General features: G+C 42.0%; 1 protein-coding gene across 1 annotated transcript in view; it reads right to left on the bottom strand.

Moving 5' to 3' along the window:
* Positions 1–7,097: 7,097 nt before the first annotated feature.
* The window catches only part of NRIP3 (nuclear receptor interacting protein 3), a 22,046-nt gene continuing 12,715 nt past the window's right edge, over positions 7,098–16,428 (bottom strand). The window contains exons 2-7 of the mRNA XM_024756949.1: positions 13,917–14,078; positions 13,310–13,392; positions 11,314–11,453; positions 10,623–10,675; positions 10,413–10,507; positions 7,098–10,115 (exon numbers count right to left, since the gene is read on the bottom strand). Coding sequence (XP_024612717.1) covers positions 10,100–10,115; positions 10,413–10,507; positions 10,623–10,675; positions 11,314–11,453; positions 13,310–13,392; positions 13,917–14,078 — 549 coding nt within the window. The 3' untranslated portion in view covers positions 7,098–10,099. The remainder of the gene's footprint in view (positions 10,116–10,412; positions 10,508–10,622; positions 10,676–11,313; positions 11,454–13,309; positions 13,393–13,916; positions 14,079–16,428) is intronic.

Here is a 16,428-nt window from a genome sequence, read left to right as displayed (position 1 = left end):
TGGATCATGTCTCCAGTGGTTACAGCAGGACACACAGAAGTTCTTCTGAGCATACCCTGGGAATGTCTCACGTGAGCCCTCTCCTTTACCATGTGCATTGCCAGGGTGCTCCCTCCTACTTAAGCCCCCTTTAGTAAGATTTTCTGCCCCCTGCTACTTGTAAAGCCACATAAGTATACTTGCTGGCTCCCACCATGGTAACAACAATGTATGAAGCCAGAATTACATCTTTCTGTTCCTAGAGATGCTGGTATCAGCAATAGCTGACAAGTTACTGGAGACTGTAAAATAACAAAGCAACACAAGGTTTAGTACCAAAGCAGGGAGAATTTTAAAAGTTTCTTTCAGAAGGGTGCTAAATCAGTATTCTTGGTTTCCCAGTGTCTTATATCTTACAATACCTAAGGGAAACAGTTCCTCCATTCTGACTGCTAAGATTTTCAAATAAATGAAAAACTATACTACTTGTATTCATCTTTATTTTTACCAATATAGTATTTTTTTTTTTTTTTTTGGCCGCATCACACGGAACTTCCCCGACCAGGGATCAGACCTTGTGCGCCCTGCAGTGGAAGCACGGAGTCTTAACCACTGAACCACCAGGGAAGTCCCCAGTATAGTGCATTTAAAGATATCAAATGGTACTTCACAGTTGACCCTACCCCAGCACTCTACATTCTGAATTTCTGCTCCCCAGAGACAACTTCTTTCTTATCTTTTAAGATAAATCTCTTCTGGGATTTTCTCCCTATTTCTTAATAGCATGCTTATACTCTAGTTCTTGATTTTTCAGTCTGGGCTATTATCTTACTTCTTGCTATAGGAAATAAGCTATGTACTTACACTCCAATGTCCTCTCATAAACACATGTATTATTTCTCCATCCTCCATCCCTCAATATATCTATATCATCTTACTTAGGTAAATCACTATTCCTTACATTATTATAGCTGTGTACGTATTTATTCACGGTTGAATAAATTAGCATAATATGATTTCATTTCTTTTTGACCGAAGTTAGCCATTGCCTCTTTTTCCATGTTTCTTAGCATTCAAGTATCTATAATTAATTTATCCCAAACTCTCAATACTTTCAAACACATCAGGTAGCCTATCAGTTTAGTTATTTTTTTTTTAAATTGAAGACAACCCTCCAGGGCTTCATCATCCTCCTTCATTCTGGACTAGTTATTCTTTAAGCACACTACACAGGTTTTGCCCTAGAATAATTTTATCATTTCTTCCCCATTTCTACCTCTTTTTGTTTTTCTGAAAGGCTTCTATCTTCCAACTCTTCTTCTGAATTTTCACGTTTCTGTTATCCTGTTTTAAATTTACTACTTTCTTGACTGCCCTGCCCCCTTTTAAATAGCAATCTGTTCCATTTGGGAATACAGCATCTTATTTCTCTGACGATATTTCTAATGTTATGAGTTTTTCAGTCTTTGTTTCGTGGCTGTGTTTTGGTTTTTTTTTTCCTGTTAGAAGCTTTTTTTATGGCCACACCATGCAGCTTGCAGGATCTTAGTTCCCCGACCAGGGATTGAACCCAGGCCACGGCAGTGAAAACACAGAGTCCTAACCACTGGACAGCCAGGGAATTCTCAGAAGCTTTCCTTAAATGTCTGGAGATCCTTGGCTATCTATTCGCATGTAAGCGTTAGGCATTAGAAAACTGACTGGAAGCTCTGTGTACATAGACAGGGCTTGTGATTAGTAGAACACACTGCGGTATTTTTCAAACTTCTGGTTGCAAACCCATTAGTGGTTTGTGAAATCAATTTAATCACTTGCTACAAACTTTTTTCCCCAAAAGACAGAATAGAAAATACTATGTCAGAATATATCACACATAAAAAGGAAATTGTTTTGTGAAACTTTGGTTTCACATACACACATATACATCATATGTACACATTATGTACTGGGTCAAGTCCATAAAATGGGGATTTCTTATTGTGGGTGTTTTCTCGAAGAAGTTTGAAAAAAATACCACTTAGGGCACTCAAGATCAACTGCCAAGATGCACAGTTTCTTTCTCTTGGAAGGAGAGGTAAGTTTCTCTAGAGAAAAATTCTCTAAACTTCTACCTGCTGGTCTGGTAGCCAATGTTCAATCAAGCATTTGTTGAGCACTTACTACATGCTAAACACTCTTCTAGGTACTTGGTATACAGCAGGGTGTAAAATAGATAAAACTTTCTGCCCTCCTGAAACTAACATTCTAGTCGGGGAGACAATAAACACAGTAAGTTACACAATATTTTGGTTTTGTGCTATGGTAACACAGTAACAGAAGGGAAAGCTGAATTCATGCATAGAGATGCTGGTAAGAGGTTAGATGTGGTAGGAGTGGTGAATGTTCTGATTATTTCATGAATGAAGTAGAAAGCAAGGCCATCATCTGGCAGTATTAGAAGGCAGTATTAGAGACTTGAGAAGAAAAGAGAAGGTGTGAAATAACTTAGGAACACAGCCCAGCAAACTAGAGCCCGTGGCCAAATCCTGTTTTTGTACAGTCTGCTAGGTAACGATAATTTTTATACTTTTAAGTGGTTGGGGGAAAAAAACCTAAAGATGAATACTAAATTGCGACACATAAAAATTACATAAAATTCAAATTTTATGAGTTGTATGGCAATATGTAAGGCAATGCTTATATATTGCCTTTGGCTACTTTCTCGTTACAATGGCAGAGTATAGTAGTCGTGAAAGAGACTGTATGACCTGAAAAGCCTAAAATACTTACTATCCGGCCCTTTGCAGAAAAAGGTTGCAGACCCCTGATCTAGAATAAAAAGGTGAATGACTAGGGAAATATGATTGTTGGGAAGTGTTAAGGGCCTGGGAGTTATGGACATGAGTTTAAAATGAGACCAGTCAGCATGGTTGCTGCATAGGGTTAGGCAAAGAGCTGGCTCTGACTGGAATTGTGGTTTTGCAAAGTGAGTGTGACAAAAAGAGAAGGTAAACTGAGTTAAAAGTATATGCAAGTGAATCATTATATCCATTGACCCAGGGATTTAAGTTGCTTATGAAGAGAGGAGAGAAACTCAGGTTAGGGACAATGAAAGGTGATAATCAAGGGAGTGTTGCAATCAAGTTGCTAGGAGATATCTGGAAGACAGAGCTGGTGGTCAGACAGTCAGATACATGAGCCTGAGATCATGAAACGGTTATAGGTTTTGGTAATAACAAGATCTAAGGTATGACCATTGGAGTAAATGGCAGGGAAAGGTAAAGGATAAAATCAGTGTTAGACTGTTTATTCAAGGAACCAATATGTCAGGGAGTTGAAAGGATCATCCATTTATGTAATTAAATTATGAAGAATTAAATCTGGAGTAGTGTTGTGGGGAGTGAAATGAGCCAAGAGCTAAACTTATTGAAAACTGAGGCGGAATGACCCAGGGGCTTGTACATTTTGTAGATGATAGCAACAATGAAGGGACAGAATTGATATAATTTGATGGCATGAGGCTCAAAGCTGGGGGTTTTAAGGGAAAGCAGAGGGAGAAATGTCTGCAAGAAGTAATAAGAAGCAAGGAGACCATCTACCCCATCTCTAGGACCAGTAATAGAACTGTGGGAGAAAAAAACCACCTTGAGAGAGCTGCAGTGAAAGCACTGTCCTAAGAGAACAGCCACATTTCAGGGTTCTGGGATCCAAGTCAGCTTAAGAGGTATCTGATGCTTCAGAATGCTGAACCTTAAGTCCCCATTTTCAGTAGGATGCCTCCTCTCAGCTGCCAGTTGTTCCTGGTGGCTCCAACTAGTTCAGTTTCTCCAGGGGATAAACAAATTAACAAATGAATGACTAAGGGGTGAGGATCTCAGGTCTAATTTACTTTATAGTCTTTCGAGTAATCATCTTGTTTTTAGTGGCTAATGGAGTCTTTGGTGATGTGTATTTTACCACCATGAAACAGAGCAAATTAAAATTATTATGAGATGTATAAGTCAAATATGAGTTATACAGTATGGTTTGTTAATTTAGGTCTACTTCAGTATTGGTGCCCCTTATCTGATTATCAATGTAGGCTGATGCTGAGCTTCCCACCCGTTTTCCCTTCCCTTTAATTGTCACTCTTTTCAAGTCCTGGCCTTCCTCCTAGCCCTTACCTGCTGATACTGAGCCTTTATATCTGAAATTCTACTCTCCATGGGGCATACCAGTTGGATTCTCCTCTCTGGCTACCCTTCCTCAGACCTTAGGACAGACCCCCTTCATACAGCCCTGTGACTGAACTGATCTTTATGAAATCTATTCACTTTAATGTACTTTCTATTCTCCAACCGGTTCTTATCTACCACAGAGAAACTGTTATGAACTCAGACACGTGGCGGATAGTTTCTGTAGAACCTTCAAAACAGAGTAGTTGACTCTTCATATGGGCAGCCCAGAAACAATGAAATTCTCATGTCCTTACCCATTTTCAAAATAAGTAAGATGAGAACCACTATAGCAGCCCCCCAAGTACAAGGGCATCCAGTATATCCAAGGAGTTCAGAATTTCACAACAGAATCCCAAGATATCCCATATTAGTTTGCCAAATGATGAAAGCAAAGTTAAATTCCCGTTATCCAGGCTCACAGCACAGGAGATTAATATGTCTCCACTCCCTTTGTCCTCGAAGTCTCTCCTCTGGCAAACACAAGTATCTCTACTAGATCAGCCACACCCCATCTCCCCAGCTTATTTCTCCTGTTCAAGGGTTTGAGTACGTCAGCATTGTAGTATGTGGGTCCCCTCAAGAGTTAGGTTTTCTGTATTAGTTACACACTGGAAGGCTACTCTGCCTCCAGTAAAAACAATGCCAGGATTGAATTCCCCTCTCTGATTTTGGTGGCTGGGCTTTGCTGGTTAGGGGCATAGGTCCAGGAAAGAGTGTGATAAAGGTGCTGAAAAGAAAGAACAGGGCTTGTAGTCATCAGGCTGCTAGAACCTTGGGACAAGTCACTACCTAAAAGCAGGTAAAGACCCAGCTTTTTCTCCATTCTGGTCAGGCATCTGGCAGCCCCAGTCTTCTGAAACATACCACAACCCTTGAATAAAAAGGTCTCTGAGAAAATAGATGTCACAATGCCCACATGCTTGACACCATGTGAGAAACAGCTGCCAGTAGGTCACTGACCAGACAAGCAAGCATAAAATAAGATAGTAGCATAGCTTAGGATGCACTGATAATGGAAGGAAGAAGTAGCGGCTAACAGAGGAGTCCAAGCTATAACACACAGACTAGTACGTCTCTGCTTTCTGATTTCTTGAGAGCAGTAGCCTGCAACTCTTCAAAGCTGCATAAAAAGCTCATAATTTCAGTCCAAATTAATGAGTCTATGTTTGTAGTGATGGCAATGAGTCAAAAATAAACTACATTTGATTCACAATCCCATTTAATAAATATGTCCTAGAATCAAAGAATTTTGGCATTAGAAATGACTTTGGAAGTCTCCTTATCTAACCTTCCACCCAATGCAGAAATCTCTCTCCAATATTGCTAGGAAATGATCATCCCACCTTTCACTCCCAGTGAAAGAGAATTTAGAGACAGTCCATTTAATTGTGCTAAGCAACTGTGTCTTGATACTACTCTGAGCCTTAGCTTTTCCTTCTGCAAAATTGTGAACACTACTACCTTCTTTGTATAAATTAGTATAGTCCCTAGGTTAAAGTAGATGCTTCCCTCCAACTGAGTCAGGATACGCCTCTCTGCAACCTCCACCTATTGGAAATGCTTGCTTTCTGGTGCCAGAAAGAACACTTTCCACATGACAACTCTGAAGACCATAATGAGGTTACCTACCATTGCCCTTTTCTGGATGCTCCACAGATTATATACACATCCCTGTCTTACAAATGACATCTCCTACACACAGAGTCCTTGATACTTCTACATAGAGAATGCGCAATCAACTAAACACCAATGTCATCTTCACAGGAATTTCTGTTAATCCAAGTTCTCTCCCACTGTGCAAGTGCAATAGATTTTTTAAAAATGGAAGTCAGAATATATTTTTTAAACTCTGTTAAAACAATTTTGTTGGCTTCATTCTATTAAGGTGATTATGAATCTTGATTCTGTTGCTCATTGCTTGTTTGTTTTTGTTTTTTTTTTCTGTACGCGGGCCTCTCACTGTTGTGGCCTCTCCAGTTGCGGGGCACAGGCTCCGGACGCACAGGCTCAGCGGCCATGGCTCACGGGCCCAGCCGCTCCGCGGCATGTGGGATCTTCCCAGACCGGGGCACGAACCCGCGTCCCCCGCATCGGCAGGCGGACTCTCAACCACTACGCCATCAGGGAAGCTCTGTTGCTCATTGTTTAAGAGTCAGATTGGTTAAGTCTTTTTACATTTATTATATTTAGAATAAATGGACAAAAGTAAGACAGAAAACCTTTCAAGGTGGAATGGTAATATCATCTGGGTAGTGGTAGAAACATAATTCTACATTGTGATAACCACTGTCATAGGTATAGAATGTTTCTTGTTGACTATTTAATAACTACACTGTTTAAATACTAAAAATATTAACACTTAAAAGGTAAGTTTCTATCATCTGTAAAATGCAGTTATTTGCAACATCATTTAGACCTTAACTTTAACTATATATTAAGGTTCATTCAACCCTTCCCCTTCCCAAACCTCTTATTTGTTTGAACCAAATAAATATTTCCTTTCTAAATAAATAAATGTATTTATAAAAAGTAAATTCGTAAATAAAATTTCTAGAAGTAAATGTTCTCTCACACACTGGGGATCCACCATAAAAGATTGTTCTCACAAACAGTTAAATCTTTGAGGGACTACCATAAGCCAACCACTTTACACAGGTTATCTCATTTGATACTGTGAAGTAAGTACTATTATCACTTCTGTTTTATAGATTACAAAGCCAAGCTCACAGAGGTTCACTAATTTGCCCAAGGACATACAGCCAGTAAGAGGGAGCAAAAGGGCTAGTAGCAATGGAGGAAATGAGGACCACAAAGCCTTGTGTTCAGAAGATCCTTTAAGAGAAACACAGATGCAGCTGGGCTATGCCTGGGCTCCGCCATCTTCCAGGGGACCTGACACAAAGATTTTGTCAGACAAGCACACAGAGGGGAAGACTTCACTTTATTGTTACATTAATCTCACAAATAAACTCAACACAGCCACAAACATTGAGCAGATAAAGTGCCAATGCAGAGGCCTGGCAACAGAAGGAGGGAGGAATCCAGTTCGTCTCCTCCATGTGCCCAGCCTGGAAAGATATTTCTATTATACAAGAGTAAGGGCAGCTGACATACCAAGCAACCCATCTATAGACACTTTGAGTTAAGGAATAGAAAATCTTAACAGGTGGGGTCTGTGCAGGGCAAGGAAATAGAAAAGTCAGAAAACATTTTTTCCTCAAATAAGTCAGGCACAGAAATACCAAAGGACAAGGACAATATTTTTCAAACTCCCTGTATTTTATTTGGACATCTAATAAGGAATGAGAGGGATACAGTTCTACAGGGTTACTTCTTGCTACCACCTGTCTTCAGAACGGTGACCTGAGTAGACACTCTCTTCCCACACCCTCAATCAGAGGTACCAGAGAGAATTTTCTAGGATTCTGGGAAGAAATGACCTTCCCTGCTTAGCTAGCCAGCCTCAGAAAAGTGGACCAGTGCTTCCTCATGAATATCAAGGAGATATGGGCTATCAGAGTAATCAACCTGGAAGCATTTAAAGAAAATTAATGAAGCTCAAGACTTCCTATAATTATCTTTAGACAACTTTAGGTACCTCTATCAAGCCTGAGGTTTAAAGCACAATTATTCAGTTAGTGAATTCAAATGGTCTGACTGCATGGAGTGAGATTATGATACCATAAGCTCAGATCACCCCAACTGTCTCTATTCCAAAACTGGGACGTCACTGACTGATTTTCAGAGGCCAGAAAGATCACTAAAGGCCACCTGATCAACCCCCTGATGCTATATAATCCTGAACTCGAAGGGTCAAAATCAGTGGCATCTTTCTAGCACCTGAGAATTCCTGACCTCACTTGGTCCACAGGGAATCTAAGTAAGGATAAACCAGGCCAAGGAACTTCTAACATGCCTCACTTGTGGCCAAGAATCAAGGCTCAGAGTGGAACTTTCAACTAGGGAAAAGGTGAAGTATTTCAACTCAGTCCTAGGATGAGAAGCCGGCCAAAGTGGTTCCATGATAGGTAAGGGAGGAGAGTGGAGAGGCCTCAATGGAAAGGTGCAGGTGCCCCCATGTAAGAAAATGGGGGTAGTTTGAGGGGGCACTGAAGGCTGGTAACATGGGATCACCCCTGCTGAGCTTCAGATGTGGCCTCCCCTACTGTGGCTGTGCTTAGTTTTCCATCTTGCTTTCTCTGTAGAGGCTGATAAGAAGGGCCTAGGGGTGACGCAGTGACAACTGGCTACAGTATGGCTGCCTAGCTGTTCAAATGGGGGTCACGTCACCAAGTTCCTAGTCTTTAGGGAGCTTCTGAAAAGCTGAAAACATTCAGAGTTCCAAAGAATTGTTTGATAGAGACAGTAGCTTAACGCTAGACAAGATTATTGGTGGGATCTGGCAAAGTTTGAAGTAGGATCATTAAATACTCGAGGAACTACTGCTATGAACCAAGGGTAGACTTGGGAATCTCTTAAAGGGACACCCACAGCTGGCTATTTTTCTGACTTCTCTGAGCACATCTCTGACCAAACTGAAGGGGAGATTCCATTACAGGTATCTATGTGCCCAACTGACACCCCAACAGAAAGGCTTCAAGAAACCCCATGACCTTTTTGAGAAGGGTCAGGAAATACTGAGGAGTCAGAAAAAATTGTTGTGAACTCTTGGGCAGGCTCCTGCCCTGCCTCTTTCCTTATTCCAGGACAGAACTGAAGAGCTTCCCAACCATCAATTCCCTGCCAGGAAGTTTCATTCCTGGCCCCCATCCCAGAAATGTTTCCCTAGGTAGGCTTTCCCACCAACTGATTCTATCCTTCTATTTTGGACCTGCTCTGGGTTTTTTCATCTCCTTTCCCCACTTCTGTTCCCAGCTACTTGAGTCTGATGCAGACAAACAACAGGCTAGGCAGAAATACTGACTGGATCTTGGGGTTAACAACATCTGACAATGATGCCCAGATTATTTACTGAAGCCTTCAATTCCATCTTAGAGAGTGGTTAATGTTTTTCTGTCTGTGAGTCCTTCCTCCTCCTACCCTCCAAGACATTCAAGGTGAGAAGCCACCTCATTCATCTTTATACCCATGGCTTTTAGGCACCAAGATAAGCACCTAAATGTGACAGTCTGGGTCAGGGGACTTCTAGTGGGCTTAGCACACAGGAAGGAGGACTACCCAGATCCTCTGGCATCCATCCCCAAAGCATAGCCTTCCCCTACCCTGCCTTTTTACAAATCCTCACCTCTTCATCCTCCTCTCGAGGCTTGACGCAACAAATGAGAATGAACATGGCCTTGGCCTTGGCTTGTCAGCTCTGAATTCTAGGTCCCCTCTGCCACCAACTCAGTATATGAGCTTAGACAATTCAATTGACTCTCCAGACATTTAAATGAAAGGGTTGGACTAGATGATTTCTCTGGGCACTTTCAGATTAATTCATACTTGAGAAATCAATGAAAGAATTAGAGGAAATTCGAATTCTGAGCCATAGGTACCCTGTATCTCTTTGAAATAGCTGAAAGGAGGTAAAGGTCAGATTCCTGTTCATTATACACTTTAACTACAGGAAAAGAAGCAAGTGTATCTATGGAGAAATAGAACCTAGCAGCCCCTATACTTGACTAATAAAAGCAATTTCCTTGAAGAAGCAGAGAAATAGGCCACAAGTGGGACCTGGCAGTGTCAAAAAGGTCTATAAATTAAGTGATCAAAGGAGTAAAAAACAATGGCTATAACCAGACAAGATCTCTAAGCACAGACTAAAGTCTAGAGAGGTCTGGGTGGGAAGGACCCCCTGGAGCTTCTATTAGAGGGGAGGACTTGGTCCAAAGCAAGTTGCTACTGCATTTGGTTCAAACCCAGTTTTCTTAATCTGTCAACCTGGTATGTGTGCACACGTGCAGACATGCTGCAGGCTGTAGTTATGCTTCTGAAGTGCTGAAATGAGAAAGAAATAAAAGAAATGATACCAAATTCAAAGAAGTTAGACTGAACGCAAGTACAATTTTAGTTTAAAAGCTATTCATCTTCCCCACCACTCTATGCAGTATCATCACTGCTCATTCTGAAATGTGGGCTATAGTTTTGTGGGATTGTGAACTCTGGGGGTGAGGAGGGGTATACTTGTGGTAGGATTGAAGGTCAAAAGCAGGATACAACCCAATATCCTGTGTGAGAACCCCTCCAGTTAATGACCAATGGATTTTACTTGACCTCACCCATTTGGGCACTCACTTGTCTTCATTCAAGGTAACTGTCTCCTCAAAAGGGATTTCTTGCTTGTCTGTCTTCCCCATGATCAGCCGGTGCTTATCCAAGTTTATGATGCACTGAAAACAAAGAAGAATCACTGGTTACCCTCAATGATCCCACTATGGGGTCTCCATGTAAGAGGACCCTTGCCTCAGAGAAGAAGTACCAATGGGATTATAGAATCAATCCTACCTTCAGGGATCGGAGAGTCTGGAGACCAAGGGACAAGTTTTTCTCATTGTCCTCTAATAAAAAAAATTAAGATTTAACCATTTTCATGTTGGTTTAGAAGTCAGCCTTATCACCATTAGGTTCTATGCAACCTACCTCCCTTCCTTCCTTCCTTCCATCCATCCAATAAACATCTGTTGAGCATTTATTATATTAAGTAATTTTCCCAAATCATTATAGTTAAAAAGTGATAGAGTCAAGATTCAAACTGAAGTCTTTTTAACTCTAAAGGACAAAGGCCTTTGGACAAAAACCAGGAACTTAGAGTACTCTAGAATAGAGTACATGAGGGAAAGTATAGGAGTTGGTGGGAAATTATGAAGGGATTTATGGCAAAGGAGTAAGAGGATCTTGCCCTCTACCTCCAACTAGCCCACAGAAAGCTCTCAGGGGCACACAGAAATGTTTGTTTTCTTACCCCTTGAATTTTTTTATTCTCTGAGTGATTCTCAATATGTCTTGAATGTAGCTCAAGGCCCATCTGGTACTTCAGAAGGCAAAAACTGGGACAAGATTTATAGTACAAAAAAGTGGAAACCTGGGATTTTGAAGAAGTCAATATTCATAGGCATAAAATCCCATGAGGGTTTGGTGGAAGGAGGGAGAGGGTTTAACTTAGGGGTCCGTAGGTCCAGTCCCCCATTCTACTCACCAACCACGGCTGCTGGGCAGTCCAGATGGAGAGAGCCCAGAGTGATCACTAGGTGCTCAATCTGGCCCACTACTTTCAGATGTCGGGGTAGAGAAAGCTTCTCTCCTTCATGCTTGTGAGACCTGACATGCTCCTTGAGTCTGCACCAGAGAGGAAATAACAGAATCCCCTTGGCAGAAGTTTCTGGTGGAATCTGGCAATGCCTACCTTCTGACAAACAGCTGGAATTTTCCAGAGATTTCCTGGGTTAATTTACCAAAAAAAATGCTAGTCTACAATTCTTGTTTCAGCACTTTATCCTAAACATGCCAGGAGATATAAAAAACAAAAGATTCAGCTCCTATTCTCAAAAAGCTATGTCACTATCTGCACTGGTGGAATATGAGAGTTGACACACTCAGAGAATCCTTTTCTGCATCTCAACATCCCCACCTATGTGAAGGCAATTTAGTTAACATATCCTTTTATCCATCTGTGGGTAACAGATCTCAGAGAGGGCAGGTAAATCCTAATTTTAGAAGATGCTTTGTTCAGTGTCTAATTTTCTCTTTGTCTATTTCAGTCTATCCTCATCATTTAGTCTGAGGCCATAAGGATGGTGGAGGCAGGTACTTATTTGTTAAGTGCATTGATATTGGCATCAGCAAGGCATATTGTGGAGAAAGTCCTAATTAATTTAACTTGTCTGTCTAGGGGAGGAAGGAAAGAACAGCACCAAGGTTTCACACAGTTATGTAAGCTGATTGGAACAGCTAGCACCGAGCTATTACGAGTTGGTGGATAAATACTTAATTATGGACTTTCTGTGCCAAAACTTCTGCTTTACTCCATTTCCTCTCTTTTGGTGTTATAGCCCATCCAAAAGAAAAGTAATTGCAATTTTACAGATGGTTATTAATTCCTCTGGAATCATGGCAGTCTTCTGCCTAATTATGCACCAGGACATTATTAGTCTTTCTGGAAACATCATGTTGCACTACAGCTCATCTCTTCACCACATAAAAATGCTCAGGATTCTTCTCATAGGAACACTTGTGTCCTTGGACTCCATCCCCACCCCACCCCGTCCACCGCCCTAAACAGCAATGCACAAAACCCACAGAGCCAGCTTCAAAGAGTCACAGTTGTGGTGAGGGGTGAGGAGAAGGTAGAAATGAGAAGGAACAGAACATGTGGCAGAGGTCACTAATTATACAAATCAAGACTTGTGCAAGCCCTGCCTAATAGGGATATTTTGAAAGTAGCTTAAAATGGGCCATTATATCTACCCTAGTGATTGTTTCAATACAGAGATTTAGGCTGGGGAATGCTCTGTTGTACTTAGGGCTAGAGAAGTGGAAAAGGATATTGGGTTGATCCTCCCAATTCTGGGCTAGACCTCAGGGCCCATCTGGTACTTTGGAGGAAAGAGAAGGAAGAAGAAAGGAAATAAAAGTACAGATTGAGTGAAAAGGAGGAAAGATACAAAATGGCTTTCTCTGACTAAAAAAGAGGGAGAACCCAATTCCAGCTGTTAGAGAACTGAAGATATTCAATATATGAGGTGTCTGCCTCACACCCAGGCCCCAGCAGGGGCAGCAGTAAGATCTGATTTTACCTGTTATTTGCAGAGAGGAAAGGTACTAATCACCCCTGTGATGGTTCAGGCCCAACAGCAATAGCAGCTCTATTCCACGGTCTGACTGATACTTCTTGGGACAGGTAGTGTGGCCTCCAGAAGGACACCAAGTAAGCTAAGGCCAACCACATCCCTGATTTTACTTCTCTCAGGTACACCACCAGGGCAGATCCTTCTAACTTGTTGTCTGGGCAGGGCACAAATCAGGATCAGGACATGGCACGCAATGAGCCAAGGATTTCATACTTTCTCATTCCGGAGCCCAAAGGTCTTTGCTCAAAACTTAATTGGTGGGAGTTAATGGAAAGCCTGGACTTCAAAATAAATTCAAGCAAAGAGTGTATTAGCATCTGACTTCCAGCACAAGTGACTACTTACCCCAGTCTGTCCACACAGGCTGAAGAGATGAGATTATATTGACAGCCTGTGTCAACCAAGGCTTTCACATCCTTTCCAGCACACTGTAGAGAGGAAACATACTGTTCAATAGGAGCCAGAGAAGCAAAAGGGAAGGGAGATCCAAAGAGCAAGCATCAGGTGTCATATGAAAGGCAGGGTTGGGGAGCATCCTCACAATTATGGGTTGGTAGTGTCCCATCTTTATCCATTGCTGAGTCTCCTTTGAGGGGTTCTTTTTCCTGCTGAATCTAGAGCTTACAGAGGATCCCAAAGGACTTTGGGTATTTCATTCTATACACCAAGTGGCTCTTAATTTTGTGTGTGTGTGTGTGTGTGTGTGTGTATCACATATTCCTTTGCAAATCTCATGAAACACTTAGTCCTTTTCCCCATAAAGATGCACAGGCATACAAATTACTGCATATATTTCCAGTGTTGCATGGAGTGCCCCCCTTAAAACTCATTTATGAATTCCATGGTAAGACCCACATTCTATACAATTTGGAGGAGAGGTCCCCATTATTAGGATAATGGGCCCAAATCCTGTTCTCCAGAAAACCTGGAAAAGCTATTCTCAGAACATTACCTGGCAAGAAACCAAAATCATGTCATCAACCTCAGACTTCTTTAGCCCCTCAGACTTGGCATGATTGAGTTTGTTGGTCTTGGAGGCCCAAGGGACACGACTGCTTCGGAGCTTTGACAGGTTGGTTTCCATGAGGCGCCTCTGCAGAATGTTATGAGGTTGCTTGAGGAACAGAAAGCAGAGGCTTCTTAATGACAGGTCATTTCCCCCCTTCTCTCATTGTCCCCCAGGTGCTGCAGAAATAATGAAGGAGCAGCCCATAACTGAGCTCTACCTTTGCTTCTTATTTATCCTTCCTTCAAGTAGGGACTTCATGGGTATTATCAGAGCAGGAACTATAAACCAATTTGCAGTAGGCAACCCTGAGTGAATGAAAGAGCAATGTGGGACCCTGGGAAACGTGGACAGGGCTAATAGTCCATGGCTAAAGAGAACTAAGGGACCCTTGTAATTTGTACTACCTGGGCTTGCTGCTTTCCCTTCCCTTACAAGGACATTTCAGGAGGAAAGTGGCCATAGTCTATGTGGAATAAATGTATCTTTCCAGGGGACTTATAGAAAGGGCAGCTAATTCTCACAGGCCAAAGAAACCTTCTTAGCGCTGGTTTTCAGGAGTTCTGTGTACTTCTGTTTCAAGTCTCACTCCCTCACAGTATTATCCTTTGGACCCAAATACATGTGCCTTGATGACATGGCTCTCCTGTGGGCTGAGTTATCCATGGGTGGATGAGGTAGGAAGACAGGGATTCATACCTGCTGAATAACCCTCTTAGAAGACACACTTCAGAACCTGGCAGAACCCAGAGGAATCATCCTTACTGTTATTCTCTGGACCTCAAGGAGCATAAGGCTCCTCCTGCCATGTGCTTGTCATCCATTCCCGCTCTCTTCAATGGGCCAAAAGTGGAGTGTAAAAGGGACAGAAACTGACCAAGAAGCAGGGGACTTAATTAGACCTTATATCTGTGCCAGGATACCTAAGGTTAGGAAGAAGAATGAGGAATATGAAATCAAGTCTGCTCTTTAATAGAGCTTAGGAGAGTTACTAGGGCAGATATATATATGCTCTACTGTTTCTACTCAAAGTGGCCTCCAGAAAGTGTAAGCCACCTCTTAAAGTCATTTGACCTGAGAAATTTCTATACAAAAGCATATTATTCCTAGTTTACAATAATATTGAAAATCCCTCAAAGGATGGAGTCTAACCCCAAGTTTCTATGTGACATATACTAGATGGCATTCCAATTCTAGGGGGGGAAGAGAGTTACTCCTAGAAGCCCAGAGCCTAGAACCTTCCCCAGGAAGTGGGCACAAGTGCAGGAGGTCTTTATTTCCACCATATTACAGATTTCTGAGGAAGAATGGAGTCAGAGCCATGACTCGCTGTAACCCTGGTGAGGCGAAGAAATGGATTCCCAAAATACACTGACTCTTGGCAAGGCAGATTTTAAATTAGTATTCTTGGGAAAAGGAGAGAGAGGGGCATTTAAAAGAAAATGAGAGCTTCTTAATTTGACAAGGAGCTGGAGGAAGTGCTAACTCTGATTTCCTGACTGGACCCTGGGAGAATGCTTTGCTCCTCAAAAGAAACAGAAATTCTTCATTCTTATCTCTCTCACTAATAAGTCTAGATTCATACTAAAGCAGGTGTTTGTTTCTGTCAGGTCCATGCTTAGCATGACCAACTCAGATAAGCTGGATTTGTAGAACTGAAGACTGGAAGGGACTTCAAAGTCCATCTAAACAAAGCCCTCATAACCTAAAGTTCGAGGCTTTCCTTCTACAGTGGTCTTGCCCAACACCACTTTACCTGGTTATTCTGAATCTTGAGAGGAGTCTAATCATCACTGGACAGATCAGGCAAACGAGGAAGGTTCTGAAATCGTTTTCCTTGAAGTCATCTCTCTTTGAATTTTCCTACTCTACCCTTTCTCCACAGGCTATACACATACTCAAAGTTCTCACACACTGGGAAGAAAACTCCTCCACAAACCCTCAGACCGTGCCTCCTCAGTGCCACGTCCTAACCACAACCCTGCCTTAAACGGTCTTAAAAAAAGGTCGAAATCACTAGTCAATTTCCTGATATCCTATATTTTCTTCACTGAAATCACTTCTGATCCCACAACACCAATAACGATCTCCTAATTTCCAAATCCGACAGACATATTTCAGCCTTCATTTTACTTGACTTCTCTAGGGTGTTTGGCCCTGCTGACTATTCCTTTATTTAGTAACCCAAAAAAGGTTCAAACGTAATACATCTTCAATATAAAATATGCAAATGTCACTGAAGTATATACAATTAAAAAGGGAAAGCCTCGGGCTTCCCTGGTGGAGCAGTGGTTGAGAGTCCACCTGCCGATGCAGGGGACACGGGTTCGTGCCCCGGTACAGGAAGATCCCACACACCGCGGAGCGGCTGGGCCCGTGAGCCATGGCCGCTGAGCCTGCGCGTCTGGAGCCTGTGCTCCGCAACGGGAGAGATCACAACAGTGAGAGGCTCACATAC

This window comes from Neophocaena asiaeorientalis, unplaced genomic scaffold (genome assembly GCF_003031525.2).
Source record: "Neophocaena asiaeorientalis asiaeorientalis breed wild unplaced genomic scaffold, Neophocaena_asiaeorientalis_V1.1 scaffold504, whole genome shotgun sequence".
Taxonomy (NCBI): domain Eukaryota; kingdom Metazoa; phylum Chordata; class Mammalia; order Artiodactyla; family Phocoenidae; genus Neophocaena; species Neophocaena asiaeorientalis.
The sequence above is the reverse complement of the archived record's forward strand: the minus strand, read 5'-3'. Positions and strand labels throughout refer to the sequence as shown.